The 20162-nt window shown below is 46.2% G+C and overlaps 1 protein-coding gene across 2 annotated transcripts in view; it reads left to right on the top strand.

Moving 5' to 3' along the window:
- The window catches only part of PRKCB (protein kinase C beta), a 140773-nt gene that overhangs the window by 43727 nt on the left and 76884 nt on the right, over nucleotides 1-20162 (top strand). For both annotated transcript variants that reach the window (XM_044304921.1, XM_044304920.1), the window contains exon 3: nucleotides 17200-17282. In XM_044304921.1, the coding sequence (XP_044160856.1) occupies nucleotides 17200-17282 (83 nt within the window). The remainder of the gene's footprint in view (nucleotides 1-17199; nucleotides 17283-20162) is intronic.

Genomic DNA, 20162 nt, shown 5'->3' with positions numbered 1-20162 from the left:
TTTGCCTTCTAATTTCACGCATGGCCTGCCAACTTAATCTAGAACTAATTAATTCTTGAGCCGCCCCAAGAAGCGGCGCGGCTCCACGTGGACACTGTCGCCAGGAGAGCCGCAGAGGTTTGGCCCCTATTTGGCAGATTTAATTAGCTCTATTAAGGTCATTATTTCCTGTGTGATGGTGATCAGTTCTTGACTAGACCGAGTCCTCTCCTGTGGCCTGGAGAACGGATGTGCTGAGACTCTTCGCCTGCAGCATATTGCTCACCGTGACGGTGCATTTATAGAAATGTGTTTTACCCTTTTGCAGCCAATCACAACACCGCTTTCATGTTTCAAGGGTAGGATACCGAGTGAGACGTGCGCTGTGATTGGCTGCTATGAGCAACAAAGATGGCGTTTCTTTTAGACCGTCTTGTAACTGTGCCCCTAAATGCCTAGCACACAAGAGCCCTAACTCCTTAAAGGGGAATTCCCATCTCAGACAGTGGGTGCACCCGTCTCATAAACGGAGCCTTGAAAGTCACGCATGTGCCCTCCATTCATTTCTATGGGGCCGCCGAAAATAGCTGAGTGCTGGCATGCACGGAGCACCCTCCGTGACTTTTGAAGGCTCAGTTTACCAGATAAGTGGAACCAGCACCGATCAGACAATGGGGGGGCGTATCCTAGCCATATGCCCCAGTTGTCTGAGATGAGACAACCCCTTTAAGGACTTCCCACTGTCTATTGGTGCTGCAATCTTGCAGGAGCAGGTCGGGTGCTGGGCTGTCGGTAATGGCCGGTGACCCGGAGGAGAAGACAGAAGCGGTTTATTACCACTTCTGCCTTCTCTTTTCCAGGCTCCGCAGTCTAGTGGACCCAGCTATGAAATGATCACAGGGGGCGTTCTGTCCACATCTGATATTGCAAAATAACATTTACACAAAGGAGAAGTCCCACAAAGACTGTCCCTTCGCATATAGAAGCCATTTCTCATTTAAAGGGGTTTCCGAAATTTTGATACTGATGATCTATCCTGAGGATAGGTTATCAGTATCTGATCGTGGGGATCCGACACCCAGGAACCCCGCTGTTCAGCTGTTTGAGAAGGCATTGGCGAGCCTATGAGCGCCGCGGCCTTCTCGTAGCTTACCAAGCGCAGCGCTGTGCACTGTATAGGGGCTGTGCACTGTATAGGGCAGGGCTGGCCAACCTGCGGCTCTCCAGCTGTTGCAAAACTACAACTCCCAGCATGCCAAGACAGCCTACAGCTAGCAGCCTACAGCAGGGCATGGTGGGAATTGTAGTTTTACAACAGCTGGAGAGCCGCAGGTTGGCCAGCTCTGGTATAGGGGCTGTGCACGGTATAGGGGCTGTGCACGGTATAGGGGCTGTGCACGGTATAGGGGCTGTGCACGGTATAGGGGCTGTGCACGGTGTAGTGGCTAAACGGATTTGATGAACGTCTGCCGGCCGTTTAATGTGAATAAGGGGGGTGGACTGTTTCCCAACTCTCCCCCGTTGAGGAATGTCAGGGTAAAAAAGGATCGGGCATGTTAGATTTCAATATGCCTGATACATTCATTCTCAAAGGCGATAAGCCACTTCCAGAGATGCATATACATTATAAGGCGAGAGGTATAGCTGTCTTGTTCATCCGAAACCTAATATAAAGTGTATGGCCAGCTGTAGAAAAAGTTTTATGGGAAATTCTCTGCACACATTGCTATAAGTGACCAGTCTGGTGTTTTGTGTCGGGGGTCAATTGTATCCATATAGACTATATACATCCTGCAATTATATGAAATATATATACATATTTTTCACTTGGGTTCACATAAGGAAGCGTCCGTGTGCACAGTAAATGGTGTCCATATGTTTTCCTGCGCACATACGGGGAAGCTAAACCTCATGTATAAATAGTATTTGCTTTCTCTGTTTTCTGCAGAAGATTTCTTAAAACTCTTCCGCTTTGCAGAATCCACTGTCGTTCCTCTTTAGTCCTCTTCAACAGGGAATTCCAACTTTGTGTCAGTTCAGAAATCCATGTCCCAGCTCTAAACCTTATGCATGGTCTCACTAGAGCACCCCTGCCGATTACAGGACAATTCCTATAATCTGGCGTGATCTGGAGAACCTAATGAAAGGCATCCTGAAGTAAAATGCTTGGTCGGGTCTTAATCACAGGTCACAGTTTTGTCACATTATTTTTTGCCCGTGCTCAGCTAAAATCATGGACTACATTTTTAACTTGTGAACAAGTCTATAGGGAACGTCCACACAGGTGTATTTTGCAGCAGAAAAATTTGCATGAGTTATTTTATTTGCAGTGGATTTCAGGCTAGCATTGCAGTAATTTTGTATTTCACAGTTAGTAAAAAAATAAATTTTACAGTAACTTACCTGGCCTGCTTAAGCCTATCTTATTCCTGTATCTTAGAATTCACAGTAAAATCACCTGCAGTACTATTCAACATGATCCTCCTGTTTCACTAGTGGAATGCCAGGACTGCAGTAAAGACTGACAACTAACGAGGCAAATTTATATGGCATTCAGGATCTATGGTAAGCCAGCTGATGGAAGACGGAGACTTTATTTTTATGTAGAACTGTATCCGCCCCCGATATTCTCCTGTGCGGCCGCAGTGAGATGGAGGCTTAGTATTAAAGAAATATAAAGGTGTCACTTTGTCAGCTGCCGTTTGCATAATGGCTTGTGTTAAGAAATTAAGCATGTGTCACCTTACCATATAGGAATCATATTAACACTTTGCAGTGTCTCGTTCCCTGGGAGGACGCAGTTTCATTGCCCACTTCCGTGGAATTTGCAAGTTCGTTTGCGCTTTCCCCCAAAAAATTAAGAGGTGATTAATGTGTAAAGCCACTTTCAATGATATAGCTGCTTGAGATGCCTGGTAAGACGGCGGAGAAAAAGGAGACAGATTCTGGCAAGGTCCCACATAGTGAAACCAAATGGATATATGCTCCAGGGGGTACATTGACCTCTTCGAGGGATATTCCTTCTTATGACTTAAGTAGGGGGAAGGATCTGTGAGACCTCCACCAACCCTGCGAACAAAGGGCCAGGCGCCTTTTCCTCTTGTAGAACGGCACTGTGTCTACCCCACTCCGTAGTGCTGGGGCCCCATTAATCTCTAGGTGGCTGTACACATTAGACAAAAGACTGCCAAACCTGCAGATTTCGTTGTAACTCGATGAATGTGAGTTTGCCCCCAAAAGGCAGATTTTGTCATGCCCCACCCATCCCGTGTTCCAGCAGGACCAAATTCAGTAGGTCTTAAGCTGGTCATACACATGCGAGAAATGTTGGGTGAACGCCATAAGCATGCCTGTCTAGTGAATGAGGTGAAGGGAAAAAGCTGCTGCCAATCGCCTCCCCAAGACCCAAAGAATTGGCCAGTAGAAATCCAACATGCCCGATTCTTATCTCCCCTAGCATCAGCCATTGAGGAGAGTCCGGAAGACGCCATACACTATGTATGGTCAGCAGAACCTTACAAAATTGGCAAATTTGGCTGACGTAGATTGAATGTGTATGGCCAGCTTTAGTGTGGTGTTTCCCATTAGAGACAGAACAGCGGGGGAGGGCTACTGCTCCAGACGGTTGCCTTACAGCCGGAGACGAGTTTGATCTGAATTTTCTAAGGCGGAGATGAAAATTGTTGATTTCCATGTAGTAAAAAAAGGCCACGTAGCATTTAATGATTCCTATAAATTCTTAAAACTCATATTTAGCACGTGGCAGCCGATCCAAAGGACCATTCATTTTAATATGGACAAAATACCATTGTAAGAACTTTCATAGATAAGTGAATTTATTGTTTTTCTGAATGACTCGTTTTAAGTCATGTCATACGCGGTAATTGGGGGTAATCGGAGGTCTCGTCGGCGCACTCACTGCTCAGTCATACATAAGTGTTTTCAGTGCCGATACGTTTTGGGAACAAAAGCAGATACCTCTGTAATTGCCTATAATTTTCTCATGAGTCACACAAACCTCCTGCAATTTAGGACCCTTTTCAGAGCGACTTTCCCATGCTGCAGACGGATCTTTAAATGTGTGAAAGAGATAGCTGGGACATGTAGTCCCCGCCAAGTTTCTGACTCCAATTCCTGCTGTGATGCTGTTTATCTACCTACAGCATGACTGCAGCCCATCTGCAGGAAGCTGAGACAGCGCCAGCTTGGAACCTGCTAAAAAAGGAACACGAGACGTTCCGACACGGCGGGTGTCGTGGAGAGGTGGGTCACTGGAAAAATGTTGTTTTGCTTGCAGAAAATACAAGAAACTGCTTGCTTAGGGGTTATATAAATATATTAGGCGGATAGGAAACGAAAGTTCTGATACTCTCCCTCCAGAAACAGTGCCACTCTTGTTCTTGGGCCATTTCTGGTATTGCAGTTTCTACATGAATGAGCCTGCAATACGATTCACAACTACAGTCAGGAGTGGTGCTGGTTTTTACATAAAAAAAACAAAACCCCTTTTAGACTTGAACACACGGCCGCTACCAGGTATGTGGAGATTCAACGGTCCACACTGTAGGCCAGGTGGGCTGGTGGAGTGTATCAGTAAGTGGTCGTATATGCCCGGTATTGACCACTCTGTGCTGTGGCAGATGCACTTTTAAGGATCATTTGAGTTTTCAGAAAACTTTTGACATGTCATAGCGACCTATCAAAAATTTTGATCGTGGTGAGACTTCCACCGATCGCTAGAAAGAGGAGAGAGAAGTGCCGCCATAGCGCGCTCCCTCCTCGCTGCAGGAGACAGAATCGAGACGGGTCCATAGACTTTCTATTGAGTCCGTCTCCTGCAGCGGGGAGGGATTCCAGTGGAAATGATCTCCTAGTCATAGAGGCGTATCAAAAGATCTGGGATTGTCACGGATTTCCAGGGCTCTATAGTACGAGCAGACCACTTTGGCGCTGCTCAGAGATCTGTTATTCTAAAGCGTTTTTTTTTTTTTTAAGCTTATTATTATTATTATATATTTTATATATCTTTGGATGTGACATCTTTTTCTGTATAATATGAATAAACAGACAAATCTAAATAAACATTACATAATATAAAGTAACATAACATAAAGGGATATGCAAATCTCATAGGAGATAACATTCTGTAATAACCTTTGCCTACCGGTCCAATGTCGGGGTAATCCACAGATATATGCCAAGGTGCCCTGGGCCAGCGGCTACCCCTTAGGCCTCTTTCACACAGGCGTTATGGATTGCTTCAGGGTGCGTTCAGTGAAACTCGCATCATTTCGCAAGCAAGTTCCGTCAGTTTTGTCTGAATTCCGTTCAGTATTTTAGTTTTTTTCCCGCGCGAGTGCTATCGGTTTTGATGCGTTTTTCACATGCGTGAAAAAGAAAGCTGAAGGTTTACAAACAATATCTACCAGCAATCGGTAAAAAACGCATTGTATCCGTATGAAATGTGTTTTTTCACTGAAGCCCCATTCACTTGGTAATGGCAACCACTAAAATTGTTGAATATATGCTATGATATCTCACCAATATTGAAAGGTGACTTACTTTGCAAAGACTATCTAAGACTTTTAGGTCTCTCTGGCAGTCACATGCAGTCTCACCATCCTCCAACATCCCCTAAAGTTGTTAGAAGCTTTCCCCCCCATCCCCACCAGCAATCGCAAGCAGGCTCACTATTTTCCAGCACCCCCTAAAGTCAGAAGCTTGACTGTCCCAACACACCATCCCCTGCTGTCACCTATGCTACTACTACTCCTAACCCTCGGCTGTCACCTGTGTCACTACTACTCCCATCCGTGTCACCTGTATTATTAGTAATCACATCTCTATTGTCAGCTGTGCCAGCAGCAGAACAGCAGCCAAGGAACACCTGCTTGTGAGGTAGTGGAGTCTGAAGCTGGCACGGTGGGAAGCGTGAGGGGCGGGCTTGGCGATGGGTCCTGCGTGGCGCAGTGGAGTCTGGCACACATGTGGCGTTTCAGAATTTTTTAAAATTAAAGGTGCAGTGCATTGCGGCGCAGGGTGGCTGCGTGCCAGTCAAACATCTCTGGCACGAGTGTCGGGGGTTGACGACCCATGCTCTAAATGTTACTTTTAACTCTATATGGGGAATTATGAAATTCATTTTATTTTTTTATTTTTTTTAATGGTGGTTTTTGTGTTTGTATTTGTGAGTTTTTAGCCTTGTTTGCTATATTTGTCAGAACTCAACATGCTCTGGGTAAGAAACCCTGCTGGCCTCTAAATTTTGGTACCTTCCTGAGAGGTCAGTTTGCCAGAAAATGTAAATCTAAACCTAAAAGTTGCTGCCGTTGCAATTTTTGGTGCAAAATGATATTGGTACCAAAATGTGTGACTCTGCTCACCAAGCACAGCGCCGTACATTGTGTAGTGGCTGTACTTGGTATCGCACTCAGTCCTATTCACTTCTATGGGGTTTAGCTGCTCCTAGGCCACGTGAACATGTCATCAATGACCTAGGGCAGGGATGCTCAACCTGCGGCCCTCCAGTTGTTGCAGGACTACAACTCCCAGCATACCCTAATAGCTGTAGGCTGTCCAGGGATGCTGGGACTTGTAGTTTTGCAACAGCTGGAGGGTCACAGGTTGGGCATCCCTATCCTAGGGAAAGCTGTGAGAAGGCCCCAGCGCCAGTGCCTTCTCAACCAGCTGATCGCCGGGGGTCCTGGCTGTCAGACCCCCACAGATCAGATACTAATATCTCCGTAAACCCCCTTTAAGGAAGCCTAAATCTGGCGATACTTTAAGCAATAATCCATTTCATGCTCAGAATATTGACAGATTTCTATTAACAGAAATCTGAGTAGTGTCAAAGGGTTTGATACAGCCCCAGGGATCGGTGGTGCTCGCACATCCCAGACTTTACCAGCGATGTGATCCTCTTGCATGTGTCTGTGACGACATATCAGTAGATCACTTTGATGGGATCTCCCCCTTTAAGTTTTCATCCTGTAATTTTGTGATGGAAGCCGCGCTTACGTCTTCTCCTCGGGTATTTTAAGAAACAGAAAGTGACACTTTCTTTATTCTAAAATGCGTCCTACACGGCGTTGAATGAGATGGTGCGTAAAGACATGTTCTCTATTCACCGCCCACCGCTAGACGCAGCGCCTTGTAATAATGGTTTGGTTATTTTACTCCGAGCTGGAGACGAGGAGATTATTCTGTGACAGGAGCACTTAGAGATGACACGGCACCGCTCCATGCGGGGAGAAAACCTCTCAAGCGTTCCTGCGTCAAATCCGAGCTGTCCATTATCTGCGTCACCTGCGCCGCCTTGCCTACTGCCACCCTACATTACGTCCCGAAACGAGGCGGGGAACACGTATGCAAAGTGCTCACAGGCCAAGTGGAAAGAAAGGAGCCGAAAATGAACGGCCCCTGTGGTGACCTGGAAATTCATGGACCCCGCTGTGTTTTGACAATTTACTCTCTTAAAGTGCACTTGACAATTTGCCATCCGCATCAGTGATGCCATTATTTCGAGGTGTGTGGATGGGTGCCATATTGGATCCATTTAGCGTGAGCTGTTAAAATCCTGTCCAATCTTAGTTGGGTGACCAGCCTTGCGTAGGCCATATCTGCGGTCTCGTCTCGGAAAAGGACCTTCAGATGCACACAACCCCCCCATCCTGCTGCTGCCTCCAGTGCCCTAAAACAGTAATAATTGCCCCATTGTGTTAGGGCTCATGTGCACGAATGTATTTTCTTTCCGTGTCTGTTCCGTTTTTGTTTTTTTTAGGACCATATACAGAACCATTCATTTCAACTGGTCTGCAAAAAAGAAATATAACGGAAGTTACTCCTTGTGCATTCCGTTTAAGTATTTCTGTTCCACAAAAAAATAGAACATTACAGACAAGCATAGTACTGTTCTATTAGGGGCCGGCTGTTCCGTCCTGCAAAATACGAAATACATGCGGACCACAAAATATATACGGTTGTGTGCATGAGCCCTTATAGCTACCCCCATACAGTAAAAATAATTACCACTTTGTGCCCCCCCCCAAAATAGAGTATATGGGATTCACCTACTTTTAGACATTTACTGTAAATACAGTGCCACTCCTGTCCACAGGTTGTGTCTGGTATTGCAGCTGTGCCCCATTCCCTGACCAGCAGTACCAGACACAGCCTATGGGTCAATACGGCATTGTTTCTGGATGAAAGCAGCCATGTTCTTCTTATCCTGGGCAACCCCTTTAAGTTCTATTAAGAAAAAGGACTGGTCTATAGGATTGTAGATGGTACGGGCGTGCACACTTCCTGTGGTTAGATGATATATGCAGTGCTAAACTCTTCACCAAGATGGACTCCCTGATGTACCTTTCTTTGATTTGCACTTGAATGCAATCTATTGCTCTCTATACTGTCAGCCATGTTCTTCAGTGGGATGGCATCAAAAAACCCTGCACAGTACATTTTTCATATTTCTCGGTGTGACTGTTATCGGGGGTATTATACAGACGGTACATTGCATCCATTGAGAAATGTGTAATACTTCTGCTCCCCTGTAGAGGTGCTGCAGGAAAATACAACACTTGCTATCGAATTTCAGCCCAGATCACAGCGATCAGTGGGGATCCCTGCAGCAGGATGCCCTGTGATCACCTTATTCTCATGGGATTTGCTTTAAAGCGATATCCCCTGTCCTGTGGGTAGGGGATGTGTCTGATCAGCAGAATCCCCCCCCCCCCCTTTGAATGGTTCAGCTCTATGGGACTAAAGGATATGGCGGTCTCCGGCAGTCCCATTAAATTTAATGGAACACAAGTGCACATGCGTGACCGCTGATCTGTTCAACAAGTGGGCGGACAGGACACAGGGCCCCCATTTTCAGAATCAGTTGAGGCCTCAATGGTTGGATGCTCGGCATTCACACACATGTCCTGTTCATTGGGGATGAGTATTTGTCATGGGACAACCCCTTTCCCGCAAGTTAACATTACTGAATTTAGATATATTCCCATCTTTAAAGGGGTGGCATATACAGCCAGATCCATAAATATTGGGACATCAACACAATTCTACCATTTTGGTCTCTATACACCACCACAATGGATTTGAAATGAAACGAACAAGATTGTGCTTTACCTGCAGACTGTCAGCTGTAATTTGAGGTATTTACATCCAAATCAGGTGAACGGTGCAGGAATTACAGCAGTTTGCATATGTGCCTCCCACTTGTTAAGGGACCAAAAGTAATGGGACAGAATAATCATCATAAATCAAACTTTCACTTTTTAATACTTGGTTGCAAATCCTTTGCAGTCAATTACAGCCTGAAGTCTGGAACGCATAGACATCACCAGACGCTGGTCTCATCCCTGGTGATGCTCTGCCAGGCCTCTACTGCAACTGTCCTCAGTTGCTGCTTGTTCTTGGGGCATTTTCCCTTCTGTTTTGTCTTCAGCAAGTGAAATGCAGCTCAATCGGATTCAGGTCCGGTGATTGACTCGGCCATTGCAGAACATTCCACTTCTTTCCCTTAAAAAACTCTTTGGTTGCTTTTGCAGTATGCTCTGGGTCATTGTCCATCTGCACTGTGAAGCACCGTCCAATGAGTTCTGAAGCATTTGGCTGAATATGAGCAGATAATATTGCCTGAAACACTTCAGAATTCATCCTGCTGCTTTTGTCAGCAGTCACATCATCAGTAAATACAAGAGAAGCAGTTCCATTGGCAGCCATACATGCCCACGCCATGACACTACCACCACCATGCTTCACTGATGAGGTGGTATGCTTAGGATCATGAGCAGCTCCTTTCCTTCTCCATACTCTTCTCTTCCCATCACTCTGGTACAAGTTGATCTTGGTCTCATCTGTCCATAGGATGTTGTTCCAGAACTGTGAAGGCTTTTTTAGATGTCGTTTGGCAAACTCTAATCTGGCCTTCCTGTTTCTGAGGCTCACCAATGGTTTACATCTTGTGGTGAACCCTCTGTATTCACTCTGGTGAAGTCTTCTCCTGATGGTTGACTTTGACACACATACACCTACCTCCGGGAGAGTGTTCCTGATGTGGCCAACTGTTGTGAAGGGTGTTTTCTTCACCAGGGAAAGAATTCTTCGGTCATCCACCACAGTTGTTTTCCGTGGTCTTCTGGGTCTTTTGGTGTTGCTGAGCTCACCGGTGCGTTCCTTCTTTTTAAGGATGTTCCATACAGTTGTTTTGGCCGCGCCTAATGTTTTTGCCATCTCTGATGGGTTTGTTGTGTTTTTTCAGCCTAATGATGGCTTTCTTCACTGATAGTGACAGCTCTTTGGATCTCATCTTGAGAGTTGACCGCAACAGATTCCAAATGCAAATCGCAGACTGGAAATGAACTCTGGACCTTGTATCTGCTCATTGTAATTGGGATAATGAGGGAATAACACACACCGGCCATGGGACAGCTGAGAAGCCAATTGTCCCATTACTTTTGGTTCCTTAACAAGTGGGAGGCACAGATGCAAACTGCTGTAATTCCTGCACCGTTCACCTGATTTGGATGTAAATACCCTAAAATGAAAGCTGACAGTCTGCAGGTAAATCACATCTTGTTGGTTTCATTTCAAATCCATTGTGGTGGTGTATAGAGCCCAAAATTAGGGATCGACCGATTATCGGTTTTACCGATATTATCGGCCGATATTGAGGATTTTAACGGGTATCGGCATTTATTTTGCCGATATTCCGATAACAAAACGGGAATACAGATCGCGCTGCTGACAGCGCTCTCCGTGTTCCCTCTGCAGCACAAGGGAGAAGGAAGCAGTATCTCCCTCCCCCTGTGCTGCTGCTGCAGCCAATGGGAGGACAGGAAACAAGAGAAGGGGAGGGGCTGTGGCCACTGCGCCACCAATGAAGATAAGTCTCTCATTCATTCATATACAGGAGGCGGGAGCTGGCTGCAGAATCACATAGCCGGCTCCCGACCTCTATGAGTGGTAGCTGCGATCTACGGTAGTTAACCCCTCAGGTGCCGCGGATCGCAGCTACCGCTCATAGAGGTCGGGAGCCGGCTATGTGATTCTGCAGCCAGCTCCCGCCTCCTGTATATGAATGAATGAGATTTATTTTCATTGGTGGCGCAGTGTGCCCGCGGCCCCCCACCCCAGTATTAACAACATTGGTGGCGCAGTGCACCCGCGGCCCCCCCACCCCAGTATTAACTAACAACATTGGTGGCGCAGTGCGCCCCCCCCCCCCTCCCGCAGTATTAATCATTGGTGGCAGTGGCCACAGGATCCCCTCCTCCTCCGATCGGAGTCCCAGCAGTGTAATGCTGGGGCTCCGATCGGTTACCATGGCAGCCAGGACGCTACTGAAGCCCTGGCTGCCATCATAAGCTCCCTGCTGCTGTGTGCACAAAGCACAGGGCAGCAGGGACAGTGTGAGGTCCTATTCACCCTGATAGAGCTCTATCAGGGTGAATAGGACAAGGGTTCTAGTCCCTAAGGGGGCTAAAAGTAATTTAAAAAAAATAAAAATAAATATTAAGTATAAATGAAAAAGAAAGATTTACAAAAAAAAAATACACATTAACAATAAACATTTATTTTCAGCAGGAATTTTTTATTTTTTTTCAAAAATGAAAATTCACATAATATCGGTATAAATTATCGGCTATCGGCCTAAAAGTTCTCAAATTATCGGTATCGGTATCGGACCTAAAAAATCAATATCGGTCGATCCCTACCCAAAATGTTAGAATTGTGTTGATGTCCCAATATTTATGGACCTGACAGTAGCTAGGATATACCATCACTTCATGATTTATGGGGGCACAGTCTCTGGGACCACCACTGACCCTGAGAATGAAGGAGACACAGTGCTATTTTAGTGCTGTGCCCCCATCTCCTGCCAAACGGCCCCATTCACTTGGGGTGGCACTCTGCAGGGAAAAATCGTGATGCCGCTCAGACAGTGGTTGTTTCCTCTGATAGTATTTCTCCTTTAAGGAGGAGTCGTCTTGACTAAATGACAGTTTATCTCCGCTGACACGTCTTGAGGATCTTGCGTCATGTCTCCTGTCATCGTCTCGGTGGTTGATGGCAAGTTAAACCAATTTGCCAATCTGCTCGACGTGCCAAGCAGCCATTTCTCATTTTCTTGCACAGGGCTCCGGTGCCATCCCGCTGCCGCCGCCGTCTCCTGCGGGTGCCTGTGCCCCTCAGTGTGTTTTTGATAACGTTTATTATCAAAATAACAACAAGAGGAATTACAAATTAACTGTCTAATTGGGCATCCTGATATGCAGCAGCGGGGCCTCACTTCTCAGCTCGTAATTGGAAGCGCCGCTTTTTACACGTCCCCCGTGTATCCGCATTACGCAGAGTTCAAGGCTGCCTCTTGAATTTCGATCAGGTTGGTTCCAGGGCTGCAGTATATTAAAAGAGCGGAGAATTATCCATATGCCGGGTCTGACTCTGATTCCAATTATAAGGGGAGGATTGCTTCGATTCAAATTGACTTCTGTTCAGCCGTTTCCATTAGGACTGCAGCGTTTGTGTAAAATGCACAACTATTAGCGTCCTCTTGCACCTTCCTCGCAGCCTGTGAGGCGCATGGGAAGAATTTGTTGAAAAACCCTTAGGCCCCTTTCACATGGGCGAGATTTCGAGGAACGCATTGCACCTGCACTGAATCCGGACCTGTTCATTTCTATGGGGCTGTGCACATGAGCGGTGATTTTCACGCATCACTTGTGCGTTGCGTGAAAATCGCAGCATGCTCCTCTTTGTGCGTTTTTCACGTAATGCAGGCCCCATAGAAATGAATGGGGTTGCGTGAAAATCACAAGGAAGTGCGGATGCGGTGCGATTTTCACGCACGGTTGCTAGGTGACTATCGGGATGGGGACCCTATCATTATTATTTTCCCTTATAACATGGTTATAAGGGAAAATAGTAGCATTCTGAATACAGAGGGGTTAAAAAAAATTAAAAATTTTTTAACTCCCCTTAATCCACTTGTTCGCGCAGCCCGGCTTCTCTTCTGTTTTGTTGTGTGAAGAATAGGACCTTTGACGTCACTACGTTCATCACATGATCCATCACCATGGTTAAAGATCATGTGACGGACCATGTGATGAGCGCAGTGACGTCATCAAAGGTCCTATTCCTCACACAACAAGACAGAAGAGATGCCGGCTGCGCGAACAAGTGGATTAAGGTGAGTTAAAAAAAAATGTATTTTTTTTTAACCCCTCCAGCCCTATTGTACTATGCATTCTGTATTCAGAATCTATTATTTTCCCTTTATAACATGGTTATAAGGGAAAATAATAGCAATCTACACAACCTTAAACCCAAACCTGAACTTCTGTGAAGAAGTTCGGGTCTGGGTACCACATTCAGTTTTTTATCACGCTCGTGCAAAACGCATTGCACCCGCGTGATAAAAACTGAACAACGGAATGCAATCGCAGTCAAAACTGACTGCAGTTGTGTACCTACTCGCGCGGGTTTTGCCGCAATGCATCGGGATGCATCCGTACCTAATCCGGACACCCTTGTCTGCAAGGGGCCTTAAAGGACTCTACTGAAAACCGCACCCTAGTCCACAGGTTGTGTGTCTGCAGAGCTGCAATGCATAATGCAACCCATGGATAGGTGCAAAGCTGTTTTTGGAAGAAAGCAGCCATGATTTTCTAACCCTGGACAACCCCTTTAAGCTGTGGTACTCCTGGGTGACTATATCTGTCGTGCATGCTTGGATTGGCAGAGCATGCCTGCTTATTTCAACAGTGCAAGGGAGACTAGCAGTTGCCTGAAACTTTTGGCTCTGCTGATCTCCCAGGGGGGAACATATGAATGATTTAGGCCATTGATGTGTCCTATGTAGTAGATGCATGATCAGATCAGATTCACGTAGAGGTATTCACTGCGGCAAAATAAATCTGGGAATGGGGACAGTGCTGTGACTGGAATGGTAATAGGCAGACGTTCCACTGGCAAACATCTGTGCTGGAGGAATACAAATGGCCTGCTAAGGCTGCGGGCACGCGGGGCCCCTCACGGCATGGCCTGGTGCTGCCATTCATCTGTGCTATGCACTTGCCGACTTGTAGAGGAGCCTGAAGGTATCTCTGTCGTGTCTGTACGGCTGCCCTTGTGTCTGACATCCTTTTCTTTACTTGCCGTTACTTCAGTCAGGGATGTCTTTAAATATAGATGAGGCCCCTGGGGAGCCCCCACTTTTAGAATTGAGGTTATAACGATGAATATTTTAGAAGGGGTGCTGTCATTTTCACGTATCACGAGGAACCGCACATGGTTTCTGCTGCAGTTTGGTGTCTGCTGATCGGGGGGACTACAGCGGTGTTGGGTGGTCTTGTTTCTTTACCTAGGGACCCGTATGTACTTCCTCTGTTTATAAAGGGTTAATCCGGGAACATCTAGATATTCCCTATCCTCTGTATGGGGGATAACTTAGATTGGTGGGGGTCTGACTACTTGGCAGTCCCATAAGCTGTGAATGGAGTGACAATGCTTATGCTCGATACCGCTCCCTTCAAACTGGGGCAGAGGACCTTTGTTCTCATGACTGGTAGGGGTCCCAGCGGTCGGATACCCACCAATTAAACAGATACCCCCCCCCCCCTTTCCAGTGATTAGGGCATAACTTGGTATACACAGTTGACTAGACGCAAACCCAGGTCAATTTGGGGGTTCAGGGCTCTGTCATGGTGGCCGAATTGGTCGTCACCCATCTTTCCTAGAAACCTAGACCCTTGATACCGATCACTTGTATGTATTATCTCACTGGTAAATAAATTGAATGCGCCGGACTAATATTTAACGTTGGCAGACGGCCGTTTAGTGCCGCACAGCCCAAAACCCCCGAAGAGCTGTTCCACGGTTGCAGGCTGCCAATGCCAGCGGCATGTGATAAAGCTGTAGCCTCCTGTAAGGATGCAATTATTAATCTCCCCATGCAGCGGCGAGGCCGAGGACCGTGCCAGGTGCCCCCGAGAGGCTGGAAGGTGACGAGGAGATGTATATTTAATGTGCTGTTCAATTATTAAGTCTGAAATGAACCTCAAAGGGTTGCAAGTAAAGGTGTAACAGAAGACTGTAGCGGGGGGCAGCTGACTTCTGAGAGGCCCGTTCAGTGCCAGTCAGACAAAATGGTAATGAATTCATGAAGTGGGTGAGCGGCGACGGAGGGTCAACTGCGGAGATCAACCGCCATATACAGGGGCTCCCTGCTGGTAGGCTTTTATTGTTTGTCCCTGGCAGAGATAGTGTCTCTTAAAGGGCATCTGTCAGCAGTTTTATACTTTGACACTGGCTGATCTGAAACCTTCCGCTGCCAAGCGCCCATGTGTCTGTGTTGGCTCCATGTTCATATGTGCCCGCATTGCTTGGAAAAATGATGTTTTAATATATGCAAATGAGTCTCTAGGAGCAACGGAGGCGTGGCCATTACACCTAGAGGCTCTGCTCTCTACAACTGCAGCGCCCTCTCCACTTTGACGGGGCCAGGCATAATCACGTTTTCACTGCCTAGCGCTGTAAATCAAAGTGGAGGGAGAGAGGCAGTTGCAGGGAGAGGAGAGCCTCTAGGTGCAATGGCAACGGCCCCGTTGCTCCTAGAGGCTCATTTGCATATAATAAAACATCATTTTTCTCAGTAATGCGGGCACATATGAACATGGGACCAACACAGATGCCTTCAGCTGCCAAGCGCACAAGTAACAGGTCAGCCAGTGTCATAGGTACAAAACTGCTGACAGATGCCTTTTAAGAGACACTATCTCTGCCAGGGACAAACAATAGAGACCTACCAGGCAGCCTGCAGCAGGGAGCCCCTGTGTATGGTGAGTGACCTCCGCAGTAGGTACAAATCTGCTGACAGATGCTCTTTTAAAAGGGGATTGCATTTCCAGCAAATTAAAGGATAAATTTTATCAAAAAGTTGATGATTTTATTTTTCACATCTCTTCATTTTCAACATCTCTGCTTGTTGTCATGCCAGTGGCGATAGTGACCAACATATCTATTGAAGCCCTGCTAACAGGAGCAACCGCAAACACCCAAGAAAACTGCCCACTTTGGGGAAAATTTGCACAAATCCCACCGCCTTTCGCAGTCGGGCCCCATCCTTTTCTCAACTCCTTCTGAATGCGCCTTGTACCTGTACATGTATCACATCGAATTTCATATTTAAAGGGGGTTGCCCCATTATAAAAAATGTATCCTCCTATCCACCGTGCCATAGAGATAAATGGGGCGGCAGGGAGCATGTGTGACCACTGATCTATTCAAACAGGGAACACTGGGTCACTATTCCTGTGATGAGCGCGGGCCCCAGCGGTCAGACCCTCCAGTGGATGTATGTCCGACAGCCACAAGCACAATGTGTACAGAGCCCATAAGACGTGATTGGTGATTTCCTAACTGGGTAACTAGAACTGGTTCTCTTATATTTGCTGTAGAATTTCCACTGTGCAATTGCTGGTGAAGAATCTGCATCGTAATAAAGTGCCAAGTTATGACATATTAGGAAACCCCATCCACACGCTGGAGAAAAAGCACAGAGTTTTAAAGAGCACCCATCCCCACTCCTGACATGTTTGTTTTGGTGATTACTTGCATCCCCAATGTTGTGCTGTTCCTTTATTATTCCTGCTGCTAGCGGTTTACAGTGAAGGTCCAGATGGGCATTACCAGTCTGACACTGGCAGCACTGATTGGATAGTGTCCTACTGTGCAGGGAAACACTCCTAACTGGTAACACCCAGCTGGACCTTCATTTCAGATTGCTGAGATTTCGTTCATAACTTCTGGAAGGAATAATAGAAGAATAGCACGTCATAGAGTCAAAAGAATAGCTGCTCCAGAATTGTTATGACATGGGGATTGCAAGTAGTTCCTAAAACAGAAATGTCTGGAGAGGTGAGAGGTCTTCTTTAAATCCACAGGGTGTCAATTTATATACGTAGTTGAAAATGAGGCAGAATCCTCGACAAATCCACCCCGTATGGTTGTCCCCTAAATGTGTGTTTCGCAGGTTATGATGTCCGGCTGCCTGTCCTCTATGTACGTCCATGTAGTGGTGATGGTGGCAGGGGACACTACACTCAGCATGGCTGATACAAGAGAACAATAGACTGCAATCCACAGCAGACACAGAAAAGGTAGAATTTGTTTACTGTCCCTAAAACCTCTTTTCTTTCTTTTCTTTTCCAGTTTGCTGTTTTGTGGTGCACAAACGCTGCCATGAGTTCGTCACGTTCTCCTGTCCTGGTGCCGACAAGGGACCTGCATCTGATGTGAGTAACAGTGGAAGCATTGGCAGTAGTGACCATGCACCGGATTATCGGACGCTGGATTAGGGCACGTATAGACGGCGTGGAAAATCCACGGCGTAACGCAGCACCAGCTAAGCAGGTGATATTTTCAAAATCTCATCTACAGGGTGCTGAAATTGACCTACACGGTGCAAATTTTGAAATCCGCGGCATGTCAATTGTTCGTGCGGATTTTTTGTGCAGATCTCGCCCTCCGCAGTGCAAAGGGTGATATCTGGGGCGAATCTGTGACAAAGTAACGCGTACGGATTTGGTGCAGAAATCCACATGCACTGCCGTGTGCACGAGGCCCCGTGTTTCTGAATCTGATCGCTCTAGTACTCGCGGGTATTTCATGAAAATAGCCCAAATTGAACCGATTCCAAAATGCGAGTCGTCGGCGAGATGGAAAGCCGCCTGACAGACAGAAGCTGCAGCATATGCTTCCACAGTGATGATTACATTTCTATATTAAGCCTGAAAATTGCACATTGCACAGCGACAGCCACGTGATGATTGACAGGAGGGCGCTGAACGGACACAGGGTCTTTTGAAATCATTAAGAAAATTCAGTTTTCTATTAAAATCTGCTTGGGGGGTCGGGCAGTTCTCATGCTTCGGGGGCCCCTCTGCACATGTTTTTTTTTAATGAATGAAAAGGAGGTTTCTATTTTCTATGTAAATAAAGCTTATAAGGGTGATCCATGGGAGGCCAACTGTTGGGAACCCCCACAGATCGTGAGTGGGGTCACCAATTTCTCGTTGTGAATTGAGGGGGTGGTGTGCATCTGTGACCACTGCTTCATTCACTTCTGCAGGACTGGCAGAGATAGTACTTGGCAGTCCGATAGAAGCGAATGGAGCGGTGGTCACACATGTCCGCCCCTTCTCCATTCACACGTTGCCTTGATCCATGGGGCTCCCGGGGATTGGACTCAGGTTAAACCCTTTAATTTTCGTAGAATGGAAAGTTTCAGATACTTTGTTTAATTTTTTTTTTTTCACCAATTCCAGAGTCAAGCTTGCTGTCAATGAATTGAATCATTGCGTATATATTTATATATACTCAATATCCAAAAGCTGTAAAAATGTTTCTCCAGTTGCTATAATGCCTAGTGAGTTTATAAAGTTGATACTGCACTGATACATTGTAGCAAATGCTCAAGGCTGTATAAACTTGTGTTGCTGATGTATTTGCCTCACAGAGATTGTCTTGACTTGATACAATTTTGGTTTTATATGGGTTCTATCTATCGAGAATACGTCCCATTCACTAACAGCAAGCAGAGTTCTTGAATACGAATTGAAACAAAGTATATTAAAAGGTTGCAGATTAAAAAAAATTTTTTTTTACCAGGGGCCAAAGATTGGGTAAATTATTGGCGGCGAACGTACATACAAATGCTTGTTCCTCATAATTGCTCCAGGTGCCGCCATCACCTGTGGAACGATCAAACTCTCTTTTGTCGGCTGATCACATCTTTCATGCGGTTTGTTTCCGAATCGTTGCCCTGTGCATCGGGCGATGGCCCTTACATTGTACTTCTATGCAGCGATCAGTGGGATGACTGTCTCATGAAGATAACCCGCCTGCCGGGTAATCAGCTGATCGGTGCCAGATCGCTGAAGGTAGCCCTATCTGGCTGTACGTTTTCCCTGCAGTGGCCACTACAGGTGGAATGTAGTATTACATGGCACCCATTCAAATGCATGATCGACCGTGTAATACCATGGGCTGGGTCCTCAAAGCAAGAGCTGCTCTTTTTTGAGCCGCTTTCAGCTTTGGCTCGAAGAGGGAGGTCTAAAGTATGTAACGCCTCCGTATAGAATGAATGGAAAGGAGGTGATAAAATGAATGAGATGCAAGAGACCCATTTTTATACCAGTTGTCACATATTTTGGACTTTCCATTACATCATCTCCTGTATAGCAGTGAACCCAGGGACAAATCGCATGCAGGCTGCACTTGGGCAGGATCATTGTGCGCCATGTATAGAAGGATATTGAAATGATTGAATTATGCGGATCAGGTGCCGAGGTAAGAAATTCTCACAAAAAATCTGGGTCTTCCTCTCACGGTGATGGGATTAGAGCGCAGTCAGACGGATGGTCACTGATCACCTTCTACTTTGCATATTTTACCATTGTGATATATGTATCTACTGACCCGCTGGTGTCACTCATTCCTATTAGGCTTGCCAGGTCAGTGGAGCGATGGACACGTGAGATTTCTCTGCTGGTGCATGACTGTATAATGATACATTTTTCAGATGCATGGTACATATCTGCATCGTCACACTTGGAAGCCTTGCAGTATGCCTTCGACAAAGTTGCCATCTAACCATGCCATATTTTCACCAGTTTGCAGCTACCGTACAATAAATGAGCAGTGATTCTCTAACCGGACAGTCCAAGCAAGACTTAATACACCGTTATGCCTAGTGCAGGACCTCAGGGGCGGGGCATGACTGCTGGAACTCGGGGGTGGAGCACAACACATGGAATCTGAGCTAGAGAGAAGATCATGATCCGTCCCCTCAGGCTGTACTGTGCGTAAAGCAGTGTATCTGTATTGCCTGAAGTGTTCCCTTAGGCCTGTTTCACACTTGCATTGTTGTTTTCCGGTATTGACATCCGACAGAGGCTCTCAATACTGGAATAAAACGTTTCCGTTTAGTCCTCATACATTCTGAATACAAAGAGATCCGTTCAGGGCTTCCATCAGCGTTCCGTTTTGTGACCGGACACAAAACCGCTGCAAGCTGCAGTTTTTGTGTCTGGTCATAAAAACAGAAGAAAACGGATCCCTTACTGAAAACCATGTAAGTCAATGGTGATCAGTTTTTTTTAGGAGCCTAAATA

Source organism: Bufo gargarizans, chromosome 8, assembly GCF_014858855.1.
Source record: "Bufo gargarizans isolate SCDJY-AF-19 chromosome 8, ASM1485885v1, whole genome shotgun sequence".
Taxonomy (NCBI): Eukaryota; Metazoa; Chordata; class Amphibia; order Anura; family Bufonidae; genus Bufo; species Bufo gargarizans.
This window is presented reverse-complemented; position numbering and strand designations above follow the sequence as displayed.